Source organism: Dipodomys ordii, unplaced genomic scaffold, assembly GCF_000151885.1.
Source record: "Dipodomys ordii isolate 6190 unplaced genomic scaffold, Dord_2.0 Scaffold50, whole genome shotgun sequence".
Lineage (NCBI taxonomy): Eukaryota > Metazoa > Chordata > Mammalia > Rodentia > Heteromyidae > Dipodomys > Dipodomys ordii.
In genome coordinates this window covers 8061270-8086957 of record NW_012267266.1, presented here as the reverse complement: position 1 = coordinate 8086957, position 25688 = coordinate 8061270, and the positions used below count along the sequence as shown (strand labels likewise).

General features: G+C 35.2%; 1 protein-coding gene across 1 annotated transcript in view; it reads left to right on the top strand.

The window, feature by feature from the left end:
• The window catches only part of Man2a1 (mannosidase, alpha, class 2A, member 1), a 158441-nt gene that overhangs the window by 109162 nt on the left and 23591 nt on the right, over positions 1–25688 (top strand). Inside the window, exons 13-18 of the mRNA XM_013020384.1 lie at positions 157–322; positions 2610–2828; positions 3776–3898; positions 6373–6487; positions 20761–20894; positions 23860–24001. Of these exons, the coding sequence (XP_012875838.1) occupies positions 157–322; positions 2610–2828; positions 3776–3898; positions 6373–6487; positions 20761–20894; positions 23860–24001 (899 nt within the window). The remainder of the gene's footprint in view (positions 1–156; positions 323–2609; positions 2829–3775; positions 3899–6372; positions 6488–20760; positions 20895–23859; positions 24002–25688) is intronic.

The following is a 25688-nucleotide window of genomic DNA, read 5'->3' as shown; positions in this document are numbered from 1 at the left end:
GAAATTACCGGTCCTCTGTCAGTTCTGACAAGAGTTCTGTGTCACTCTTCTCTACACATTGGCTCAATGACTGTGAACTGAGGTCTTAGGAAATATGTGAAAGAAAAATATTTTGAGATCCCAGTATTTGACAATTACTTTTTTTTTTTTTTGCAGGTACCTTGTGGTCTACAATCCTTTAGAGCAAGAGCGGAAGTCAGTGGTTTCTGTCTATGTGAATTCTCCCACTGTACAAGTGCTGTCTTACTCAGGACAGCCTATAGAGGCTCAAGTCAGTGCTGTTTGGAATGATGCACACACTATCTCACAAACAGCCTACAAGGTATGTTGTGGCCAGAAAAACATATGATTACAAAAGGACATACCCACAGTACACAGCTTGTACTTTTTTCTTTTTTTCATCAGTTGTGGGGCTTGAACTCTGGGCCTGGATGCTATCCCTCAGCTCTTCAGCTCAAGGCTAGTGCTCTACCACTTGAGCCACAGCACACTTCCAGTTTTCTGGTGGTTTATTGGAGCTAAGATTCTCACAGACTTTCCTGGCCGGGCTAGATCCTCAGATCTTAGCCTCCTGAGTAGCTAGGAGTACTAGCGTGAGCTACCCATGCCCAGCTAGCTTGTACTTTTATAATTAGCCTCAGGATAGGCCCCTTGAGCAGTCCTGTTGGAATATGAAAAGTGAAAAAGAGAAGATGAAGTGGGTATTTAAATGATACTAGAGGAAAAAGTAGATCCCATATTAAAATGTTAATGCCATTATTAATATATTATATGCTGTTAGCAGGTAACATGTTGTTAGTGTATTATGTATCTTATATGCCTTTCTAAATATATATACTAGTGAGATTATGAGGTAATGAAGTAATTATTATTCATTTTTTTGTGCTAGTCTTGCAGCTTGAACTCAGAGGTCGGTGTATTCCCCGAGCTTTGGTGCTCAAGGCTAATATTCTACCACTTGAGCCATAGTTCCACTTGGGGCTTTTTTTTTTTTGACAGTTAATTAGAGATAAAAGTCTCATGGGCTTTCTTGCCTAGGCTGGCTTTGAACCACAATCCTCAGATCTTAGCCTCCTTAGTTATTATTATTACTATGATGATGATGGTTATTATTATTATTATTACTGAATTTTTGGTCTGGTACAACTTAATGATAATGATGATTATAAATTACCCTCCTTAATAATTTTGTGTAGTTTCAACGTTCCATTGTAAAGGTGATAAAAATATCATGGAAGAATGCCTTTCTAGGGTATAATTAAGGTGTTTTGGGTTTTTTTTCTGAGATATGTCTGAAAACTCTAGACTCAAAAGGGGTGTGTGTGTGTGTATGTGTGTGTCTGTGTATGAAATTTTCTTAGAATAAGCAAAGTTAAACTGAGATTAAACGCTATAGAATCTGGAGTGTAGTTTAAATCTCTACTTCTAAAGACACAGCCATAAACAACGACAAATTCTAAAATGGAGTTATTTCTATTTGTCAAAAATTGTATACACCACAAAATGAAGAAAAATAAGGGAAGGGGTGGATCTAAGATGGGGGAAAATGTTGAAAGGGTGACACAGATCAAGATGCATTGTATACGTAAAAAGCTTTTTTAAATGACCAAGTAAAGTTCAATACATATCCTACAAAATTAAGAAAAGTGAAGAAAGGAGTGGTTGGGAGGGTTAGGTAAGAATGTTGAAAGGGGTGAAAATTGATCAAGACACACTGCATTCATAAACCACTTTGTTTACTTTGTGTAACTACTTAAAGGTAATAAGTATTTTCTTAAAAAAAAGCCATTGGTGACTCACTGAGCTGTGAACATTTCTGGAGATAGAATGGAAAAGTATAGAATAACTTGTTCAGATATTACAGGCTACCTGCCTTTTAGAAAATGGAGTAACTCCAGGAAGACAGACATGGTGTCTTCTACTGTGTGCATCTGCTACGCCTTGCTCCCTGTCTACCAAACTTCCTACATTGGATGCTTGGTGCTGACAGAACTAATAGCTGTGATATTTATGTAATTACATTGGCGATTTTAATATTAAAATAATAATAGAGCTGGGCGCTGATAGTTCACACCTGTAATCCTAGCTACTCAGGAGGCTGAGATCTGAGGATTGTGGTTCAGAGCCAGCCCAGGCAATGAAAGTCCTTGAGACTCTTACCTCCAATTAATCACCAGAAAATCAGAAGTGGTGCTGTGGCTCAAGTGGTAGAGCACTCACATTGAGCTGATAAGGGACAGTACCCAGGCCCAAAGTTCAAGCCTCACAACCAACAAATAAAAAAATAATAATAATCTAAAGAAAGAAAGCATTCCATGCAGAAAGCATTCAACTTAGCCTTCATCTGGTCATCTATTGAGAATAGTTATAGCAGACTGAGCATATAATTGCTAGTGAAACGGTATCACTGATGAGTTGCAGTGGTTGGATTTCCTGAAGAAATTGTGATGTGATGTTATACCCATAACTTATCAACTACTTATAGAATAGTATAGCATCCTCATTAAAAAAACACACACAGTAGGACATTGCTTTTAACCAACAGTAAATAAATTAACTTTATGTAGATTCTATTTTTCTCTTAAAATTTCCTTCCCTGTCTCTTAAAGATTTCTTTTCTAGCACATACCCCACCACTGGGACTGAAAGTATATAAGATTTTACAATCTAAAAGTACAAATTCACATTTGGCCGATTATGTCATATATAATGCTGATGTAAAAGAAAATGGAATTTTCAACCTAAAGAATATGGCAAATGCTATGGATTCTATCAGTCTAGAGAACTTCTTCATTGCACTCTGGTTTGATGGATATGGGTTGATGAAGGTATGTTCTGAACTTCATAGAAATTTATTGTTACAGTTACTACATGTGCTGATTTCAGTGAAAGGGAAAGAAAGTCTTCTTACTTTAGGCTGCACCAAATACTTCGGTGAGGAGGATAGCATGCAATTATTGGTGCCTCTAGTGAGGCACTTCGACCACAAGCCTGATCTTGTGGTACTGCTAGTTTCCGGGCAGTGCTGTTACTCCATTAAATAATTAGGAAAGCTGCAAATGTGTTCGAGAACTTTGAAAACATAGTTTGACAGCGTAAAATGCCCATTAAATCTAATAAGAAGTTGAATGTTTACTTAACATATCACTTTCTAGTTATTTATTCCTTTGTGTTTGGTGACACTAGGAGTTTTGAATTCAAAACCTTGAACTTCCTACATCACTTGAGCTGCACATGCTGGCAAATCACTTTAATTTTTAAAATTTTAATTTTAAATTCATGTTTATTATACTTTTAAAACATATTGGCCGAGGAATATTGAAATAAAAAAAATAAATCTTCTGGTACAGAAAGTTTTGTGCCTTTGATAGAAGCTGTTTTTCTTTTGTACCAGGTTGGGGGTTTGAACTCAAGACCCCGACTTCTTGGTTATCTTTCTTGGCTCAAGGATGGCACTGTACCACTTGAACCACACCTCCACTTCCAAATTTTTGTTGAATTAATATGAGTCAGATTTGTCTGCCCCATCTGGCTGTGGATTGAGATCCTCAGGTCTCAGTCTCCTGAATTGGCATGAACCCACGTGGGTACAATTGTAGTGAAGGTTTTAAAACCTGAGACTAGATGGACAATTATAATGTTCAACCAAGAATTTTAAACCTGAGAGGCAAACATTACCATATGTCAGTTTCTCCTGAGGTTTAATGGACATATACATAGAATCAGATATGATACAGCATTTCAATAGTGAATTGCTTTAACTTTTTTTTCTTAGAGAATGAGAACCAAAGATGATGGGAAAGACCATGAAATAAGAGTGCAATTTTTCTGGTATGGAACCACAAATAAAAGAGACAAAAGTGGTGCCTACCTCTTCCTGCCTGATGGTAAGGCCCAGGTAAGTAATGCTGACCAGTTTATCTCCTGGGTTTATGATCTGTTCAAGGATCAGATTACTACCTTTCCACCCAGTGTTAGGTAAACCAACAGAGGGTCGAACTTGCAATTCAGTTAGGATTATTTAAACCAGTGTTTTCCATGGAAAGAAGCTAGTTTGACTTTAGACTTGGTGCTTTTGTAGTGTTTTATATATGTGCAGCACAGTATGAAGAGATAAAATAATACCTAGGTCTGTGGAAAAAATGGATCATCTACTGGCTGTTTCTCCTTAACTTTCAACACTTTCATAGAGCATTTTCCCACCCTTGACTATAAAGGTCCTGAGTATATGCAAACTCTGGCACATTCTGAAAATGTAGAAAATTATGAAGAAAGCAGTAAGTTGTACAAACTTCAACAACCCCATGAAAACCACTGCTAATATTTTGGTGTGTTTTAAAATATCTGTTATCTTCTAGTTAAAGTGTATCCATTCTCTAATTCTCAGTTTCATCTTTGCATTTTTGTGCTTTATTTTTTTATATACATCTCTGTTCACAATCTGATAGTGTTTCTTGGATATAATTTTAATATTCAATGTTGTGTTTACTATTTTTCTAAGGTACATGTGTTCTTCTTATTCTTCACTGTTAGATATTGGCAATAAGCTTTCTTTTTATATAATTCTGATTATTTCCTGAGGAAAACCTTTATAGAAATTCACTGCCTGAATCCTGGTAGACCATTTTTATACATACTGCTTATTTCTCTAGAAAGTCTACATAAATGTTCCTTTCCTCTTGGGATTTTTAAGTAACTTTCTAGTGTGCCGTTTTTCAAACACTAAGAATTAACCCTATTAGAAGAGTTGCCTGTAGTAGTAGGTTAACTTAAAATTTTTATTTTCCTATACAGTTTTTGGGATTATTAATGAAATTATACTTTTTCTACATTGATTGTTCTTATTTCTTTTGTTTCTTGTTTATATCTTACTGGTGCATACTATTGACCTATAAGTATTCTTGATACACAGTCAGATGAATCTTGCAAAATTTCCTGTCTGTGTTATTTAATTTTATTATTTCATTTTTCTAGCAGTCTATAATATTTTGTAGGCAATTCTGCATTTTTTCTCTTTATAAAAAGAAATTTTTTGCTTGAATACTTTTTTTGGCTTTAAATATTTAAAAAAATGTTTGCCTTACATCAGAGGGAAGTTAGGAGGGGGACACAGAACTAGAAGAAAACGGGTGAAAAAATACAGCAGAGGGGCCCAACAGCTTCACTAGACATTGATGAAAGGGAACTAAGCAGCTCTAGAGTGGTAATGGGAAGGGAGGGAATGAGAGAGAAAGCGGAAACAGCTGACACTAAGCAAAAGGAAAGAAATGTACCAATCGCCCAGTTTGGAAGAAATCATTTTATTGTTAAAGTCTGTAGAGTTCATAAGCTTTGTGGATCAAGACAATGACAATTAGCATTGTGAAGATTAAAATGTGTTAGTGACTATAGCTAAGTATCACTATGCCACAATACTGTGAAATTCATGTAATTACTTAATCTCAATAAAAATAAATAAATAACAGTTTGCCTTAAGGTTTTGTTGCCTAGGTATTCCTGAGAAAAAGTAACTTGTTTTATAATTTAAGAAAGCCTGTTAACCAAAATCAAGAGATTGATTTGAAACTGTGTAGTTCACACTAAAACTAACAATTTTTAGGTTGTTTTATAGTGTTTTATATACACATACATATATGTATATATATACATATATGTATGTATATATGTGTCAGTAAGAATTTGGGGTAGACCACAGTTCACAGGAGCCATCCTAGGATAAGCAGTGGTTCCTCAGTATAAGCTGTTTCAATGTATCTCTCTTGCCAGCTTTTACCATTGGACAGGCATCTTATACTGAATAGAAAAGGTGGTTATGTTATGGGTATTATGCATTCATAGAAGTATTTAGTATCTATAATATCAGTAGGATAAAAAGAATTATCCTTAGTTTACTAAGGGAAAGAAGTTGATGGCTCAGAACAGGAGCCTAGAAATGACTGTCTCAGGTTCTCACTTATCCCTCCCCACTTTCTAGCTATATGTTAATTAGTTATAAGAACATTACAAACTGTCACATGCTTTATTAACTTCAGAATACTTTTCTTTAGCCAAAGAGGTAGGTTTGGAATAAGATTAGACAATTCTGAAATTACTTACACTGGGTAAGTTATTATTGTAAGCCTAGCTTTTCATGCTATTGTTAAGCTAATATTTAATTATTTAATTATTTATTATTTAATTATCACAATTCTTCACCAGTGGTTTAAATCTTCCCAGTCATAAAAGTTATGTGCTTTATTTCCCATGTTTTCATTAATTTGGATTATAAATAGTGATACCTAAACCAATGGCTGCTAAGTGATTTCATTTTTCAATTCTGTAAAAGTTTTAGAAGCCAAGATGTTTTTCCTAAAATTCTGATTTCCTCCTCAGCCGTATGTTTCCCTACATCCACCCTTGGTCAGAGTAACATATGGAATGATCTACTCGGAGCTGACTTGCTATTTTGACCATGTTGCTCATACAGTTCGACTCTACAATGTACAAGGTAAGCAAACAGACAAGGTAGTCAAACATTTCATAAACTCGTTTTTAAATTCTTGCTTTCCTTGTGTCATTTTTAACACATTAAAAATGGCAGTTGGCTTATACACATGATTTCTTTTTTCTGAACTTCTTAATTGTAATATGATCTCAAACATAGGACTTAACCTTTAATAATAAAAATGACAAAAATTCGCATTCCCTTCAAAAACATAAACATGTATGCATGTCTTCTTCATCTTAGTCCTGAGCTTGTTAACTAAAAAGCCTGGAAGACCTGAGCAATAATCCAGTATTTTATATTGTTTTATAAACTAGAATACTGTCATAACATGGATTTCAGTTAGTGGATTACTGAGTATGAGATGCTTGCACATACACGTGCATGCACATACACGCGCATGCACGTGCACATGTGCCTCCTTAAATATAGAATGCATTACAATAGCATATATCATAGGAATATATTTAATGTTTGAATGTAGTTTTGTTTGTTTACAGCTCTTAGGTATAGTTGTTTAATTAATTGTTTATAACTTTTAGAAGGTATTGAACAGCATAATAGAAAACAGCTTTTGGTCCTTTTCTGACTTTTTCTTTCATGAGATCTGGGTTTAAACAATGAGTCCCAAATAGTCACACTTACAGTTATGTTGGTTGATTTTTAATTCATTGTTTTTAGGATAGAATACTTTACTAACTGCTAATTTAATTCTGGTAACCAGGACATTTACCAGGTTATCAATTCTTTTAGAAAAGGTCCTTATAAAAATGCCACTTTGAATTGTCTTTGTTATTTTTGAGACTGAAAAAAGTGGTAAAGGGAAAATTTTTTCCTGGCCTCTTTTTTCTTAATTTTATTGTCAAGGTGATGTACAGAGGGGTTACACTTATATATGTAAGGTAGTGAGTACATTTCTTGTTGAACGTTGTTACTCCCTCCCTCATTTTTTCTCCTACTTTCCCTCTTCCCCAATGCCCCCTCCCTCCAAGTTGTGAACTTCATTTCCAACATACTGTCTTGTGAGTATCGCTGCCTCTTGGTATGGGTAGAAAATAAAAAATTTCACCATCTAATGACAGAGTCTTTCAACAAACACTTATGGGAAGTAAAGGGTACTATATTCAAGGCTTTGCTTTGTAAGCTTACATTTAACTTCCTGACTTCACATGTCTAACTGTAGTTTTGCTTTTACTTTGCTTTGTAATTTAAAATTTCATTAGTTTTGCCTTTATGTGAGATTTTGGCTGTGGGCAGACTTTTTCATGTGATCTGTTAGGTAATGATACGATATGTTGTTGGAATAATATGATCACTAGGTTGAATCAAGAAATAAAAGGTTTTCTGGAAGAGGGAAAAATAATATATTGAAACACTAACTTCATGTCCTAAACACAACTTTTAGATCATTTGTAAATACTTTTCTACTCATAGAATAGTCTGTAGTTCTGAAATCTTTTTTTTTAAGTTTCTCAAAACCTTTGGTAAAGCAGAAAAAAATGCTTTAGAACACCACTTTATACTTTTTTGTAAGCTACCCCTGAAAGGTATAAACATTTTCCTTTTTAGGTATCACCAAGTATTTCATTTTATGGGTAGAAAATAACATCACACAGAGATTACCTATCTTAATTTTATGTAAGAGTTTTTATTAGCATGAACTGTACATGGTGACAGGTTTTATTATGACAGCTCCATACGTGCATATACTGTGCTTTGACCATACCCCAATCCCTTTGCCACATCTATGACCCCTCCCCCTATTTTCTTCCATAAGAAAGCTCATCCTTGAGTGCAATGTAGCACATGCCCGAGCACTGATCTATGTCTGGTACCTTTGTTTTTGTTATTTGTATTTAGACATTGTCTATGCCTTAGAATAAATGCTGAAACAACTTATCCTGAAATTGTAACCACTCAATCAAGTGTATTTCCTCAGTTGCTTTTCCTTTTGTTTCATAGCATCTGTTAATGTCACCGCATCTCTTGGGTTTTTATTAGATTGTTCAGGGCCTCTGGAACTCACATCAGTGGGTGATTTGTGTAAGGTATATTTGTGGCTATAACTTAGCCAGCTATTATACCTCAGAGGCAGATTTGAAAATAATAGATTCTGACTTGCCTATTTAGTTATCCGAACAAACTGTACTCATTAGAACTCGTTACTATTGTTCCTTTTCTCCTTTCTACTATTGTTACTATTTCTCCCTTCAGCAGCAGCTGGGTCCATGGACATTCCACTTCTTTGCCCTTCCAAAGTGGTTGCACATGCTGTCTCTGTTATCCTCCGTTGGCCTCTCCAGTGTGGCTCATTTCTGTTTGCTAGCTTGGCTTTTTTTTTTTTTTTTCATTTAAAGATTTTCTTTGTGTATTTTCTTTGTAGGTTGGTTCTCTTTTCTGCTTTAGTATTCTGGTGCCCAAACTTAGCTTTTAGGGACATTTCCTTTTCAATGGACGTTCCCTTTCTCTCATCATCATCCATTCTTGGCACTTGGAGTAGCCAATAAAGTCTTGGTGTTTAGCTGTTTTCACTTTTCTCTCAGTAGTACATGGCTTATTTATTCATTGCCAAAGAAATATGTTTACATATCAAAATACAGTTTTGTACGTTATGTAAAAATACAGGCTTTTGAAATGTCCTGCGGACTAACCTCTAGGTAAAGGAGGTACTTTTAAGATGTAATTAGTTAAGAAATGGAGGTTCTTCTGAATTGGGTACTAACAAAACAAAAGTAAACACGAAGACTTCCTGTTCCCTCTGGATTTCTCAGTGGATAGAATAAATTTGTCTATTGCGTATTTTTGTTCCAATAATAGATTTTTGAAGCTTGAAAACAGGAAGCTTTAGGAGTTTGTGGGAAATGACAGATAAATAGCCATCATGTGACATTAACTGAGTGTTTTCTCTAGAAGACTTTTATTCTAGTTGCCTGGATTGAAACTAAAATCAGAATATATAAATGTGAAGTGACATATAAACCTTTTTATAGATCTAGCCCTGAGCTTTTCTTTTCTTTTTTTCCTAACATGAAAATAGTTGTTGGGAGATGAGATACCAAAACCATCCAAACCATTTTCTTCACTTTTATTTGAGCTTCTTTCAATAAATCTTCCTTTGGGAAAATACTTATTTTCACGATGGAAATTTTGCTTTTTCTCCCTCATCTTCCTGACCTACCTCTATCTGACCTATTTTACCATGGACTGAAGATTCATAGTGTCTGGATCCTGGTTCAGGGAGATTTGAATGAAATCCTCTTTAACAGAGATGTGAGGTCTTCAGGTGTTTTTGAGTATTCTTACTACTTGAAAGAATAATCTGAGAATTTGGCTGTGCAGTTCACAGCCCATCTATATCTACAAAATCCTGAAAAATAATTAATGTTCTGAACTTTGTAGTCCTATAAACCATGTTTCTAAATAGTCAAGATGCAGACAATAGGGATGGATGGAGTTTGAAGGGTTGGAGGAGAATGTTGAAAGGGATGATATTGACTAAAATGCCATGTACTCATAAACTGATGCTGAATTATAACCTTTCTGTGCAACCACTTAATAATAAAAATATGCTTTTAAAAAATATGTAGACAAAAGTACCTTTTGCCTTCATTACAAAGAAACCTTCAAGCAGCTTCCATGTTTTTGTACAATGATTCAGCTAGTATTTCTTAAATTACAGAAGTATGTATTCTCAAATTTAACTTGCTATTTTTGAACAGATGCTAATTTTACCCTCTTTCAGTTGACCAGTGCAATTACTGGATAAATATTAATGAATAGAACCTGCTTGTTGTTATTACCAAATTTCTGATATAGGAAGAAATATGAATGGCTGTTTGGCCATTATTGCTTTTGAAACAAACTATGTTTGGAGGCCTTGGTTCAACCAACTGTTTTGGGGGTATTTTTTTAACCTAAGTTTCCTCACTTGCATTCTTTCTGGAATTGAAAAATAAATTATTAGAAATGCAGTTGAAGGCTTCTAAGAAAGTATCATTTAGGCTATTTAAAAATACTTTGTTTTTCTTTTCATTATCACTCAGACATCACATTCAAAAAGTTTCTAGAAATATTCAATTATATGAAATCTGTGTTCAATAGCTTTAAAAGCAATTTCAGAGTTTTCTACTGAGTGATTTTTTTTTTTTTTTTGCTTTATGTCAGGGTAAATGAGAAATCCATTTTGTAGCACATGTCACTTAATGAAATACCCTTTTAGAAACATTTCATGTTTTAGCAAAAGCTATGTAGAAAAATTACACTTTGGGGGGGGGATAAGGTAGGTGTGGTGTAGTGGGCATTAATTGCTCTTTCAGTATAATGAAACATCGCTGAGTGAGCTACATTATGTGGTTTTGTTAATCTTAGATTGAAAGCTAGAATATGAGATAAACAAAAGCTGACATATCCCCGTGTGTTATAGTTGGTATTGCATGTTCACAAAAAGTACAAACCTCACAGTTACAAAACAATCAATATGTAACATTGCTAACTGTATCTTTGTCTTTAGAGTTGTAATGATTAGACTTCAGTGCCCTAGTTTTCAGTCATCAACAGCTGCTTTAAAGAATTAGGTTGCCATGGGTTACCTATATATCATGTACATTTTCACTGACAAAATGTTCAGGCCCCAAATCTATTACAATATATAGCTTCAAGTTCCTCCTATCTTCCAATTGTGTTTTCCTAAGGCAGGTGGTTATGAGTGAATGAGTTTGTGTGTGTGTAAACCCTGTTTCAGCCTTAGGAGAAATGTCTTAAATGCAGTGCTTTTGTCCTATTTCTACCAACATATTATAAAAGTAGTATATGTTATAGATCTTGCTAAAAGAAAGCAAGTAGCCTGAAGGTAAAATGTAATGAACTGCAATCAAAAAAGTATGGGAGGAAAGGCTTTCCTTTGGCTGCAGTGATTGAATAATTTCCCTGCATGGGTGTAGTTAGCAATCAAAGAGCGCTGCTTAGCTTTTCTCTGAGGAATTTTGAATATATAAATCTAAGTGAATTTATTACATGACTTTTATTTTTAGAGTCAGAGTGATTCATATAATTAATCATATAAGGTATTTTATATCGTGAATTAGAGATCTGAAGCTAGTCTCAAAATTCTTAGTGTCACCTAAGAATACTAGAGTAAACTTCTGTGGTTTGTCCTTTAATTCCTCAGTTTGTGTCTTTCTTCCTTTCCTTCCTTTTCCCTTTCCTTGTTCTGCTAGCACGAGGGTTTGAACTCAGGGCCTCACATCTCATTTGACTTTTTCATTTGTGGCTGGCACACTACCACTTGAACCACACCTCTGATCTTTAGCTTCTTAATCTATTGAGAGAGAAAAAAACAGAGAGAGAGAGAGAGAGAGAGGATGAAACTAGGTACTGATGGCTCATGCCTGAAATCCTAGCTATTCAAGAGGCTGATATCTGAGGGTTGAGGTTCAATGCCAGTCTGAAGACTACAAACTGTGGTACTTTCTTCCCTAGTTAACTAGCAAATAGCCAAAATGGAGGTATGACTTAAATGACAAAAGTGCCAACTGTAAATGGAAAGAAAAAAACAAGTTGAGAAGTATCTAGAAACCCCAGTACCAAAGCACATGTGCACACACGTGTGTACACACACACACACACACACACACACACACACGCACCCACGGTAAGAAATTACCATCAAAGTTCTCATAACTTAGTCATACAAAGTCTGTTGTGCTAACTGCATCTTCTAAGAATAATTTGGATCTTCCATCCATGGAGTCAGCCTCACTTGTAAACAATATCCCAGAGCCTCATGGAGATCATTTTTATTTCTACAAAAAGATTCATGAGAATATTAAAATACTTTGCAATTGCCCTATTTTTCCTCCAGGGCTACTTTCCATATTTAGTTTTATTTAAGAGTTAAAAAGCATTAAGTAAGTTATGGCTAGGCAGACTTAGGTAATTAAAACATTTTTGGAATGTCATAATGTGCAATTGACTGCTTAGGAGGTTTTTTTTTGTGTATGTTAATTGGAACTTTAAAAAATTGAAGTAAGTAGCTGTGTGTCAAACCTGATTATTCCCTACAGACATGAAGAGAAGGTTATTTTAAGGGACTCTTAAGTACATTCTGGTTACGCAAATTCAGACTCAGAGGTTATCTTGGGGTCTGTTTGACAGCAGCTGCTGTGTTGAAGACACAGCTCGTTAGTAGGAGAATGTCATCTTCTACAAATGGGTGTTGCATTGAACTCTGATGAAGGGCTCTAGGATGGGAAAAAGCAGGGGAAGTGCAATGGTTCAAACTCCGGGTCCTTCCACGCTCTGCTCTTAGCTCTGTCGCTTACCTTGTTTGACCTTGTATCTGACCTTGATTTCATCATTCTCAAGTGGTGGCAGTGATAGTCTACTTTGCAGGGTATTTTGTGGAATATAACTGAACATATAGCCTGGCACATAGTTAAGTGTTGCGTCTACTCAAGTGGAAGACTGAGCCATAGGAATCAAACTTCAGTTGTAAAAGAAAGAATGGTCAGTGAGGGTTAGGGTAGTTGGAGAGGATTTGATAAAGGAAGTGTTAAAGTGATAAAGGAAGTTTTTGAGATGCTAGATCTTAGAGATATGTCATTTGAGTGGGCAGAGAGGAGGCAGATAATCACAAATCATTGGAGGATGTAAGTTAGATTAAACTCTAGTTCCTGTGAGAATTTGGAGAGCTCTGTGTCACATATTTTTAAATTGACATCTAGCTTTTCTGTATGCAGTTAAATAATTGCAAAGGCTGTTATTTTGGTATTGCAAATAGTGACATTTAAAAATAATCATATCCATAGGGAGAAATTTGATACCAAATCATTCATTTTAAAAGACTGTACTAGCTTTTCTTCAATAGTCAGGAGTGTAGACTTTGTTATTTTTCTCCTGAACTCATATTTTTATTCCCTTTTCCCCACAGAATTTTGTCATAACTTAATATTTTCATGCTTGAGCGAGTTGGTCAATCTTTTATTCTTTGGAACAATATACACATACACTAACACACATATACATACTCTAAGGTTTCAAAAACTTATCCCAAAGCTCTAAATGTTAACTTTTTCTGGATTGAATTATAAGCATTATTATTGATACTACAGAAATAGTCAAAATAAAACAAATACATATGTTACCATTTCATGCACTTAAAGAATTGCACATCTTTATTCAGAGTAACTGAGCACTGTGGAAAACTTTAGTGCAGACCAACCATGTGGTTTTATTCCCCAATTCTTCCTACCTTTGTGTGAGACCAGCCCAACCTTGGATCATGGGGAAAATACCAAGAAATCATTGGTGTTTTGAGCTCTTTCATTTACTTCCTAGGGAGGTTATTTACTTAGATCTTACTATTACCTATGCTGACTATTTGAGATTAAAACTGCTTTATTAAATGCTGTGTTACCTCTGAAACAGAGCTTCCATGATTCACTTTTGAAGCATATAAACTAAAATCGGAATGACAAACTAAAATCGGAATGACAGAGGAGCTTGGCATGGCCCCTGAACCAGGATGACATGTTCTTGAAACAGTTCTTATCTTCATATATGGGGCGGGGGGAGGGGAGTGGAAACAGAGCTTTAAAAAAAACACCCACAAAAAAAAATGAGCTTCTCAGTTTTCTCATGTATCTTTCAGTTCTTAAATCTTCAAGTTGCCATACTTAGTTGGTCTATTCTTTGCCCCAAATTGTAATTCATATGATCAAAATGTGTTTAACACCATTAGGAGTATTCGTTCAATGAAGAGTTTAAAGTATGCAAAGTAGTATTTAACCCATAAGTGATCAATACATGGTAGTTAATCTAGTCATTCATCTAGTTCCTAGACATTTTTACTCAGAAAACAAAAGTGATGTATCATTTTTGTAAGTCTGAGTGTTGGAATGGAATTTAGTAAAATCTGTATTCAGAAATAATTAATGTGACCATTTACAGAGGATAAATTTCATCTGATGATGAATGATGAATTGAGAAAGTCAACATAGATTAAAAGGTCATCCAATTGTAGGAATTATTACCATTAATATTTATACACTTTCACATATAAGTACATTTTTAAATGTATAATGATGATGATATTTGCTTTTTTACAAACATTTCCACGTTGGCTTACTTAGTTCATCCTTATGAAAATTGTTTCAAGTGTACATGCTGAATAGTGTGTGTTAAACATAAATATCATCTCCAAGATTAGTTGGATAATGTTTACAAAGACAATGTCACAAAAGTAAATATATAATACAAAAGTATTTTTATTTTTTTGTGTGAATTAAATACAAACCAGAATGCTCCCAATATTGGAAAAGTAAGTATACTAAATCAGAAGCCCTTGTTTCCGTGACAGCTATTATTGTCCTATTTCTGCTTCTTTGTCTGACCCTGTCTGCTCAGATGGAGGGAAAGGGTACCATTTTGACAGAGAAAGCCCGTATTTTAGGATACTCACCAAAAACAGAACCTTGACTCGTAGGTGGGTTTTTCTAGGATTTATTTTGTATCATTTGATAGCCATATTAAATTTCACTGATACTTTTATTTCAAGACTTAATTTTTTGGGTTCTTTACACCCCATTTTTATTAGCATAAATTAGTTGGACAAAGATTTTATTGTGACACTTCCATACATTGAATGCAGTTAACCCCATCCTCTCTTTTCAGAACAATGTTTGGGATTTTGTCATTCTGTTTTCTTATATGTATATATCCTCTATTTCTTTCATGCTTTTTTCTTTTACTCTCCCCCACCTCCACCCCTCCACTTTTCCAACTGGTACTCACCCACAAGCAGAACCTGTATGACCTTTCTGTTTTTTATTTGTAAGGTCCAGATTCTACATATGAAAGAAAGCATGGTATTTTACTTTCTCCATCTGGCTAATTTCACTTAATATAATGATTTCTTGTTCCACTCATTTTCCTGAAAATGCTGTGATTGCATTCTTTATGGTTGAATAATACTATAAAAAGAGGGGAGAAAGAGAAATAGTGTGAGAGAAAGCATTACATTTGTTTTCTATTTATCAGTTAAGGAACATCTATGCTGATTCCATATTTTGGTTATTGTAAATAGTACTATGATAAACATGGTAGACAGGTGTCTTGACTATATATTGACTTAAGTTCCTTTGGATATATACCCAGGAATTGGAGAGCAGGATCGCAGGATTTGTGGTAAATCTATCTAGTTTTTGAGGACCCTCTACCTTGATTACCATAGCAGATATACATTCATCTACATTCCTACCAACAGTATATGAGAATTTTATGTTCAAGTCAACATCATTGTTACTTACATTCTTGATGAAAACCATTCTAACTGGGTGAGATGAGATCTTGATAGGATTTTGATTTGCATTTCCTTTATGTAAAGATGTCAAACATTTTTAAGTATCTCTGAACCATTTGTACTTATTTTAAAATTTGTTCAGTTTCACTATCAGTTGATTTATTCTTTTGGTGTTTAATTTTTGGAGCTCATTATATTGTCTGAGTATTAATTCTTTATCTGACGGCCAACTGAAAAATTCTTCTCCTACTTTCTGAGTAGCGTCTTATTCAAAAACTCACTTTTCATTTCCTTAGACAGGCAATTTTTATTGGCCTGTTTAGGACCACTGAGAAGAACTTGGATTTTTTCTGGAAAATAAGCAAAGCTCTCTTGCTTTTTCTCCTTGATTGTTTCCTTTCACTGACTGGTTGGCTGAGAGGAGAATGCTGACCTTTTTGTGAAGAGTATATTCTTCATAAAGAGATACTTTGAATTTCAAAAATGCTGAGATGATCTAGAAAAGGGAAGTGGGATAGGCTGAGTCTGAGATTCTGTCAGACTTAGGCTGTTTCAGATAGACTGTACAAAGGTCCATTTGACAAGGGGAAGAGTGTAAGTAGTGGAGTGGAAATGATGCAGAAGGTTCAGGAAAGGTTTTGTTGCTCAGAGCTATGGCCCTAGGCTCTCCATGTACATTCTTTAGAATCTTTACACTTTACCCAGATGTTCCCTCTACTCATCTGTCAGACATGGGAATGATAAGGATGGCCTCTAGGTTTTCTGTTTTGGCTCTCTTGGCCCCATCCATCCTGTGGATAAACTGAAAAGACAAGGATCATTTGGAGAGTGACTGCAGAGCTGACAGATGGAAGATGCTGTACTTAATGGAGCTATGGCATATATGATACAACTTCTTAAGATTGACCTACATGGTTTCATTTCTGCCTGATAGCTAATAAAATAGTCTTCAAAAGTGTTTAAAATTAGTTTTATGAATAAAAATTTTAGTATATGGGTATACTTCTTTTTTTCCCCAAACTCTACATATTATAGACATGCAGTGAAGGCTCTCTAGAATCTGGGTCTGTCCCCATATACTCCTCAGGAAAAACCATACTGTGTGTGCACACATACATGCACATAGGCACCCCTGTATCTGTAGAGTATTATTTTGCATTTGTGTCTGTTCTCAGCATAGTTTATCAGGTTTTGCCAGGACACACAGCTACCTCATTCTTCCATTGCATTGTTATCCCTCACTTCTCAATTCATTTCCTGTTGATGGACATCTGGCAGGTTTTCCTGTGCTTGATTCTTAGCAACAGGAAGCAGCAGACACGCTGATGCATGCTTCCTGTGCTCACAACTGGGCTCAACTCAGCTAGATTCAGGGGGAGGATGTACTACGTAATAGAGCACATGTCTTTACTTTTTTTTTTTCTTAGCTTCTAATGTGAGCATGTCAATTATAACTAAAGTTTTTGGTTGTTCTGAAGAGGTTTTGGTGCAGGCAAACTGTGTCCCTTAATTCAATTTTACTCAATTGAGTAGTTCTGTCCGTATCCATGTGTCTCTCTCCTCTCTGTCTTCTTTCTCTTCTAATCCCTTTACCCCCCTAAACTCTACAGATCAGTGTTACTGCAGGGCTTCTCCCAGACCTTGATTTCAAGGTAAACTCAACTTTCTTCGGTTGTTGGTTTGCCGATTAGGTATGGTGTTTGAAGGCTGCCAGCCTTCTGACAATGTCACAACTGAATGAGTTATTATATATAATATGCAATGAGCATCTGATACACAGTCAGTATCAGTGACTGTTAGTCACTACCAGGCCCTCATAGCTGTCATCCTTTTATAGGCTGACATTTATGCTTTACCTGCTTCATGCTGGGAGCTCAATAAGATTTAATTCCCAATCCCTGAGCTTACATTCCAACATTCATCTGTTCACAATTAAAACCCCTTTCTCTTCATTTTCCCTGATGCTTAAACTTTATCCTCTCATATCATCTAACTTCTGTGTGATGAAGAACAGGTGTTTATATCTTAGCTGCTTCTGTTTAACAGTGATTAATCATTTACCATGTGCCCAAGATGCTAAGAACTGTAACATAAAGATGGTGTGTGGGATGGACTGTGTCTATGAGAAGCTAACAGACTTAGGGTGAAAAAATACCCCCTATTACAAGGGTGAGAGTGGAATCTGCAGTATGTTCAGAGCAGCTTGCTCAGGAGTAGCATCTGAAAAACTTTTCTTTTTACAAAATTTCACTTGTAAATTGTCTCTATTTGGCCTTGCATTGCTTGTGTAATATAAATACTGTCCTTTCTCTCTGTTTCAAGATGGAAGGTATTAGAAACAAGAGGCCACTTCTTTCTCATTGTTGAATTCTGATCACAGCTCCACCATCTTTTGGGGGTTGCTAATCATGTAGATCCATTTTCCTTCCCATAACTACAGAAAATCTGGAAAGATTTTGAAAGCCTTGGCTACCCAGGCCCAGAAAGTAACATTTTCAGAGAGTACTTCCCTCTCTCTCCTGTACTGCAGCAATCCAGGAGACCACTGGGCCCTATGGTATCTAGCTGGCTTCTGAGACAAAGGCACACTTTAGGGAATTCTAGACATGGAAATGACAAGGTTGCCAATTTTTTATCTCTCACACACAAACTGTTCTTAAATATAAATGCTTTCTCTTTGGGAACTCCTTTTATTGCAATGGTAGGTTTTAATTTGGTTTGTAGTAGTATAACATTGATCTTATTTTAAAACTCCAAATTAATGTCTTGCCAAATTGTGAATGGCCATGAGCTGCTTTAAAAGAGCTTCAGGACTTGTCACAACATGATCTGAGGATGATACTAAGTTTGAGGAAGACGACTTTCTCAGTAGAAATAATTTATCATTCCTGGGGGGAAATGTGAAATCATTAATTTTTTCTTGAGGCTGTTCTTTGTAAATATTTTCTGGAGAGACATGAATTGAAATTAATGATACTCCCTCTTGCTAAGATTTCATGTGTTCTGTTAACCTTGAGAGGATATCCAATCTAGAGAGAAGAAAACATAAAAGACTGCCAACAATCCTCTAAATGCTTCCAGGAAGAGTTAACATCCTGTCATCACCTATGCTCTTTAGTGCTACATGAATATTATCATTTGCTTTTTGTTTGGGGGTTTTGATTGTTTGTATGTGTTGGGAATTTATCCCCAGGTCTTGCATACACAAAGCTGTACCAATGAGCTACAATCTCACCCCCTACATTTTGTGTTATGAATATCTTAAGTTCATTTACAGATGTTCATCTATTAAAATTCCATATGCATTTCACTTTTGCTTTAATGGAAGCACATTAAAATAAAATTTGCCTTTAAAACAATTTATATTCTAGTTCATAGCAAATTATGTTGTACTATCTGATTTATGTGATTTTTTTAAAAAACTTCCCAATAGTGGTTGGGATATTTGGGGTATATCTGCCTTTACAAATTCCTCTGATAACTCTCAGAAGGAAACATATGCATATATTTAACAGGCAAGTTAATAGTTCAGAGTGGCCATAGAAGTGGCCATAAAAGGCCATCCCCTTTTGAGACTCATTGTACTCATAAAATATTTACAAATATAACAAGAAATTAAAGTTATCTCCAATTAAGGTGGTTTAGTTAGAAGAGCACTATGTAATAGGAAAAAAATCTATGAACATTTTGCTGATGCTATAAATGTATACCATGTCTCATTTAGTATTCTTTTTCTCTGTATTATTATTTATATTTTTCAGTTTGTCTTTCACAGAATCCATGAGCGTGGACTGTATAAGTTTTCTCTGTTAATTCTTTTCCTCAAATCTCACAGATAAAAAATTTCTTTGAACGTTTGTCACTTTCTCTAAGCTGTGGGGATTGCTTTTGACTCCTAGGAGTGGGGAATCATGCTCACCATCCCTATGCAGACTTCATTAGTTTAAAGAATTTGTGTTTGTAAGAGTAATAGTAACAGTGTGTGGAAAGGAGGGAAAAGAGGGTAAAGGAAGTAAAACTGTAGGTAAGTTTCCAGAGTTCTTGTAACTTCAAGAGCATCAGCTTTATGAAATAGGACAGAGCAGTGTCTCTTCTTTTGACCTCTTTCCTGACTGTTCTCTTTTGAAGATCCTGTAATATCTCTCACATACACTCCATCTGACTGAGTGTGTTGGGGTTTTTCATAGCACCTCTCTTCATCTGAAATTGACCCAAGGTTTTGTTGAGGACCTGATGAGACAGTTAAGGTAGAATGACAGATAGATACTAGTAAACACTTAAGATGTATAAGAAAGAAAAGAAAAGTTTGCTAAATCTGGGCCTTTTTTCACTTGTACTTTACCTTATATAGCAAAAAGTAGAATGGATTACTCCATAACTCAGGCTTCTAAGAGATACCAAACTCAGCTGAGATTGATTTCACTTCTGGGGAGCTCTCTAGATTGTAGTCTACTAGAACCAATATCTTAAGATGGGATTCAGCTATAAATCATCCGATCTCCTGTCTTTTTTTTAGAAGTAGATTGTGGGTAACAGCACATGTCTCTTAAATGAATAGAGTATAAATTTCAGTGGATCTTAATGTGTAGTGTAGCAAGAAAGGGTGGTGGGTGGGTGGGTTTCAGTGCCACTGTCAGGGAGTAGTAGGTACAGGTGAGAAGGGGAACTAATCCTGTAGAAGAGAGCTGGCCTCTTCTCACTTAATGGCCTTCTTCCTCTCAGAACTCACTGGAGAGTGACATGTTACATGTCATCTACATCCATTGAATTAATTTATACCCCTGCAAAAATACTACCAACATTCTAATATTAAAATAGAAGAAAGATAAATTTTAACACTTTTGTATATGAGATTATAAAGATAAGAAGCAGAAAACAAGGAAATGTATATTAATTTGGAAGGAGTTCTCTACACTACATTTAGGAAAATTGTGGCAGTAATTACTTTTTGCTAATGTGTACTTTTTTTTAATTTTAGGAATAGAAGGACAGTCTGTGGAAGTTTCCAATATTGTAGACATCCGAGATGTACATAACCGTGAGATTGTGATGAGAATTTCTTCTAAAATAAACAACCAAAACAGATTTTATACTGACCTAAATGGATACCAGGTAATTTTCTTTAAAATAATTGAGCGTTGGTGGCTCATGACTGTAATCCTAGCTACTCAGGAGGCTGAGATGTGAGGATTGCAGTTCAAAGACAACTCAGGCAGAAAAGTCTGTGAGACTCTTTATCTTCAACCTAAAAAAAAAAAAGCAGAAATAGCACTGTGGTTCAAAGAGATAGTGGTAGTGTTACTAGCCTTGAGCAAAAAGAGCTCAGAGACAGTACCCAGGTCCCCAAGTTCAAGCTCCGCAACCAGCACAAAATAAGTAAAATGAGAAAGGATTGGTTGAATTAGTGAATAAAGTGAATTAATATAACATAGTAAGTCAGTTGATTTTAGATCCTTTGAAAAAATATGCCTAATGTTGCAAATTATTTCTAAACTAAGGTAAATTTTAACAGACACAGGTTCTATATTCAATCAGGTTTCCTAAGTTAGAAAAAATAGTGTAGGAATATTTCTTGCAGAATTTATTGTTTTTTCATAAAGGGAAATTTGTTGACTTTATTGTATAGTTATTTTATGCTAATATATTGTTTTACTTTTACATAATACTATGTTCTATTATTTATATAATATACTAGAAAGGAAACATGATCAGGGTATTGACAGATACCTTTTCCTCATGAGGAATTAGTCTGTGTATATTTTATTTATTCCTTATATATTAGTAAATGTCTGATCTAATAATGAACTCTTAAATTTTATGAAAATTTTAATTTTATACAATTTTTCCTTTCTTTATCAATACATTCATACATACATATATGTATGCATAAAGAAACAGGTCTGTCTAGAAATATGGGCAGGTATATACTTAATCAAAATTTTCATTAATTTTAAATAGTAAGAAAATTCTCCTACAAGTTTTTGAGATCATTATCTAAATGTAATAGTGCGAGTTCTATTGTTAACTCAATCTCTGTGTTTTGAATTGTATGTGCATGGGCAATGGGTCTTTGAAATAATATTATTTTTTTAAAGGAGCAGTTTTTTATACATTAGCATTTAGGAAATTCCTGGCTATGAATAGAAATAATTATATAACATATGCTTTCTTTTTTGTCTGTTTTCAAGTGGCTATAAGTGGAAAGAGTGTGATAGTTTTCTTTTCTGTGATTTCCTCTAAAAGTTTAAATTTAAACCTATTCCAAAGTACAGGAAATTGCTACATACATTCCAATTAACATGTTAATTCTACTATAGCCATTTGGTTTTCAAATGAAATCCTGACTTTATGCTGATTCATTTTCATGTGTACAAAATAAAATCCTTTCTTAACATCTCTCAGAAGCAATTATTTGTATGTGTGGGTGTATACATGAATGAGAAAACTTAGTAAAAATGAGTGACTGAAAAATGTTAGTTTTCTTTTTAAGGATCAAATATTTTAATAAAAGGGAAAACACATTTTTGAGTCCATAATCTATTTTTAAGCCATGTTATTTTAGCTTTGAAATTAGGATTACTTGGGTGAAAGTAGATATCTAGACCCATAGGTGGGGACTGGGAAGCAACAATATAGTTATGGCAGAGTTAAATATCTAATATTTAAGGATATGAATTAAGAGATATGGAAAGGTCAGAATTAGGAGATATGGAAAATTTTTTCAGTGTTCCCCTCCCCTCTCATCTTTGTTCTTTCCTTCCTTCCACAATTTACAGTTGTTTCTTTACCCACATATTAATTTCATAGGGCTACCATACCATACAAGTCACACAAACTGGGTAGCTTAAAACAAGAGAACTTTATTCTTTCACAGTTCAGGAGACCAGATGCCTGAATTTAAGGGCTCCACAGGGCTTGTTCCCTACAGTCAGTAAAAAAAAAAAAAAAAAAAGTATCCTTCCTTTTCCTTCCTACTTTCTGGCATTTGCTGACACCCCCTGGCATTCCTGTAGACATATCACTCAAGTTTCTTTCTCTGGGGTCACTTGATGGCCCTGTATGTGACTCTATCTTTCCTTCAATGTCTAGATTTCCCTCTTACGAGAATGCCAGGCATAGGATTAGTGGAAAACTTAAGTCGTTGAATTGGAATATTTTAACATAAAGTCTTATTCACAGGTTATAAGAACATGAATGAGGGGAGGGAACATAACAACCAATAACTTGAATGCGGGGAGTATTAGAGATTAGATCTATGAGGCATTCCTCAGTAAGTATCTATTAATGAGCAATCAGTGCACATAAACTATTACAATGACTATACTTCTCCTCATTCTGACTTTCATCTTAAACTTTTGAAAGTGTAAATGAGGAGATGACATTTTTAAGTGGTATGAAGATTCGCTGGCAATAGTCTTTTGAGGCTAAAATTTAAGTCATTGTGACTCGGACTAACTGAGCTACCAACAATCTTTTAAAATATAAAATTTCATGCATGAGAAACTAGAATTTAGACCTATCTAGATTGAAACTAAACAAGAAGAGTAAACATTGAGTGATTTTTAAATGTAAATGCATTTTACTATAATGTGTAATATATTATAGGATTTGGTGGGAGATCTGTGATATTTATTAAAATGGATTCAAAAATAATAAGAGATATTTCTTGAAAGGGGATACAGAGCTATTATGCTTAGCATTCATTATAAAAGCAGTATGTTAGATTTGGATGAGAAATGAATACTTAATACCTTTATAATTTGTTTTATGCAAATATGGGAGAGCCAGAAGACTTTTGTTAGGCATTTTTATTCTGAATTTAAATAGAAATGCCTATTTTTAAAATTTGGACAAGTTCTTGCATTCCTACTCAAAAATTGTTTTCTAAGATCCACATGGTTTCCTTCATACTGTTTTAAAGAAGAGTTTAATTTTTAAATGATTTCTTTGCTTGAACAAGACCAGAACTAGTGTCACTTTATCTTTGGAAGAGGACTCAGTACTTTAAGTAGTCCTTTTATAAACGCATATATTTAAATACCACATTTTCCAAAAAGGGCATTGCTTGGTTTTGTAGATTCAACCTAGAAGGACCATGGACAAATTGCCTCTTCAAGCAAATGTTTATCCTATGACCACAATGGCATACATCCAGGATGCTGACTATCGATTGACACTGCTCTCTGCTCAGTCCTTGGGAGTTTCGAGTATGTCTTCTGGTATGTGTTCTTTAAATTGTCTTTTGCTTTCAAAGGTTTCAGCTGTAAGAATATAATTTACTTCAAAATGTAATGACTACATTTTGCCAAATGTGTTCATTAGCCTTTCCAGTTAAAAACCTACCTATCTTTCAAGAATCAGAATATTAATCAAGTTAAAGTTTTGTGATAACTCCATAAAAGGAATTGCCTCAGTCTTCAGATAAGAAGGGCCCTAAGACACCATGTCACAGTTACTATTTTTTTTAAATTTTATTGTCAAAGTGCTGTACAGAGAGGTTACAGTTACATACATAAGGTAGTAAGTATATTTCTTGTCAAACTTGTTACCCTCCTCCCTTATTTTTCTCCCTTTCCCTGTGTTAGTCAGTTTTTTGTCATAACAAAGGTTTTAGGCCCTAAGCATACCCTCATATAGGAAGCATAGGTAAGGGGGCGAGGGCCAAGAGCTGTTTTTCTGGTGGTAGTTGGTAAGCAGAAGAAAAAGGAGAGACAGGGAAGGAAGGGAGGGAAGAAGAGAGAAAGGGAAGGAGTATGGGGACAGGTAGATCTTTTAGGTATGTCCCCCATAACCCAGACCATTCAGCTATGAACTTAACAGTGGAATAATCCATAGATGAAGTTAGCAGCATGGTGATTCAGTAAACTCTCAGTATTGCCACTGACTTGGGACCGAGATATTTTATATCTAAACCACAGCAAGAGCTTACTTCTGATTGCCTGTGAGATGTGACATGGCTTCCCAAAAGGCTTATGCGTTGATGACATTATAGTTGGATGATGAGTAGTTGGATCTGACCAGTGAATTAATGTGTTGATGGACTCATAATTTAATGGCATTGTTGAGATAGTCTGGTGGAAGCTAGCAGGCAGAGCCCGACTACAGGAAGTAGGTCCCTGGAGGCATTCCCCAGAAGGGCATACTTTGTCCCTGGTCTCTTCCTTTCCCCCTGCTTTCTGGTTGACATACAGCAAGCTGCTTTCTTCTGCCATGCCCTTATGCCATGCTATTTCTGTCTTGCTACAAGCATGAAAAAAGAACCAAGTGGCCATGGGCTGAAACTATGAGCCACTTTCCTTCTATAAGCTGGTTTACTCGAGTATTTTGTTCCAGTGCCAGAAACTAATTACCGTACATAGTCTGTTACTCTGCTACCTCCTAAAAGAAGAAAGGAGGTAGGAGGGATATGGATGTTAGAATGAAGCAGCTGAAAGAAGCTGAAGTACCTTCCAAAAGAGAAAGCAAGGCAGAGAAAGAGAAAATAGACAGCAAACATCAATCCACCTTTGTTAAGCTTTCTATTGAGAGACTTTTATTCTATAAGATACATTGTTTTAATTGGTTTTTATATATTCTATCATTTTTTAATCTACTAAGGATTGCTAAAAATACCTAAAGGATCAGTCAGATGTGAGCGCAGAAAATATAAAAATATATTTATATATTATCCTTTTTACACAAAACTACTTTTGTCGGTCGTGGGGCTTGAACTCTGGGCCTGGGCACTGTCCCTCAGCTCTTCAGCTCAAGGCGAGCGCTCTACCACTTGAGCTACAGCACCACTTCTGGTTTTCTGGTGGTTTATTGGAGATAGGAGTCTCACGGTCTCTCCTGCCCAGGCTGGCTTTGAACCGCGATCCTCAGATCTCAGCCTCCTGAGTAGCTAGGTTTACAGGCGTGAGCCAC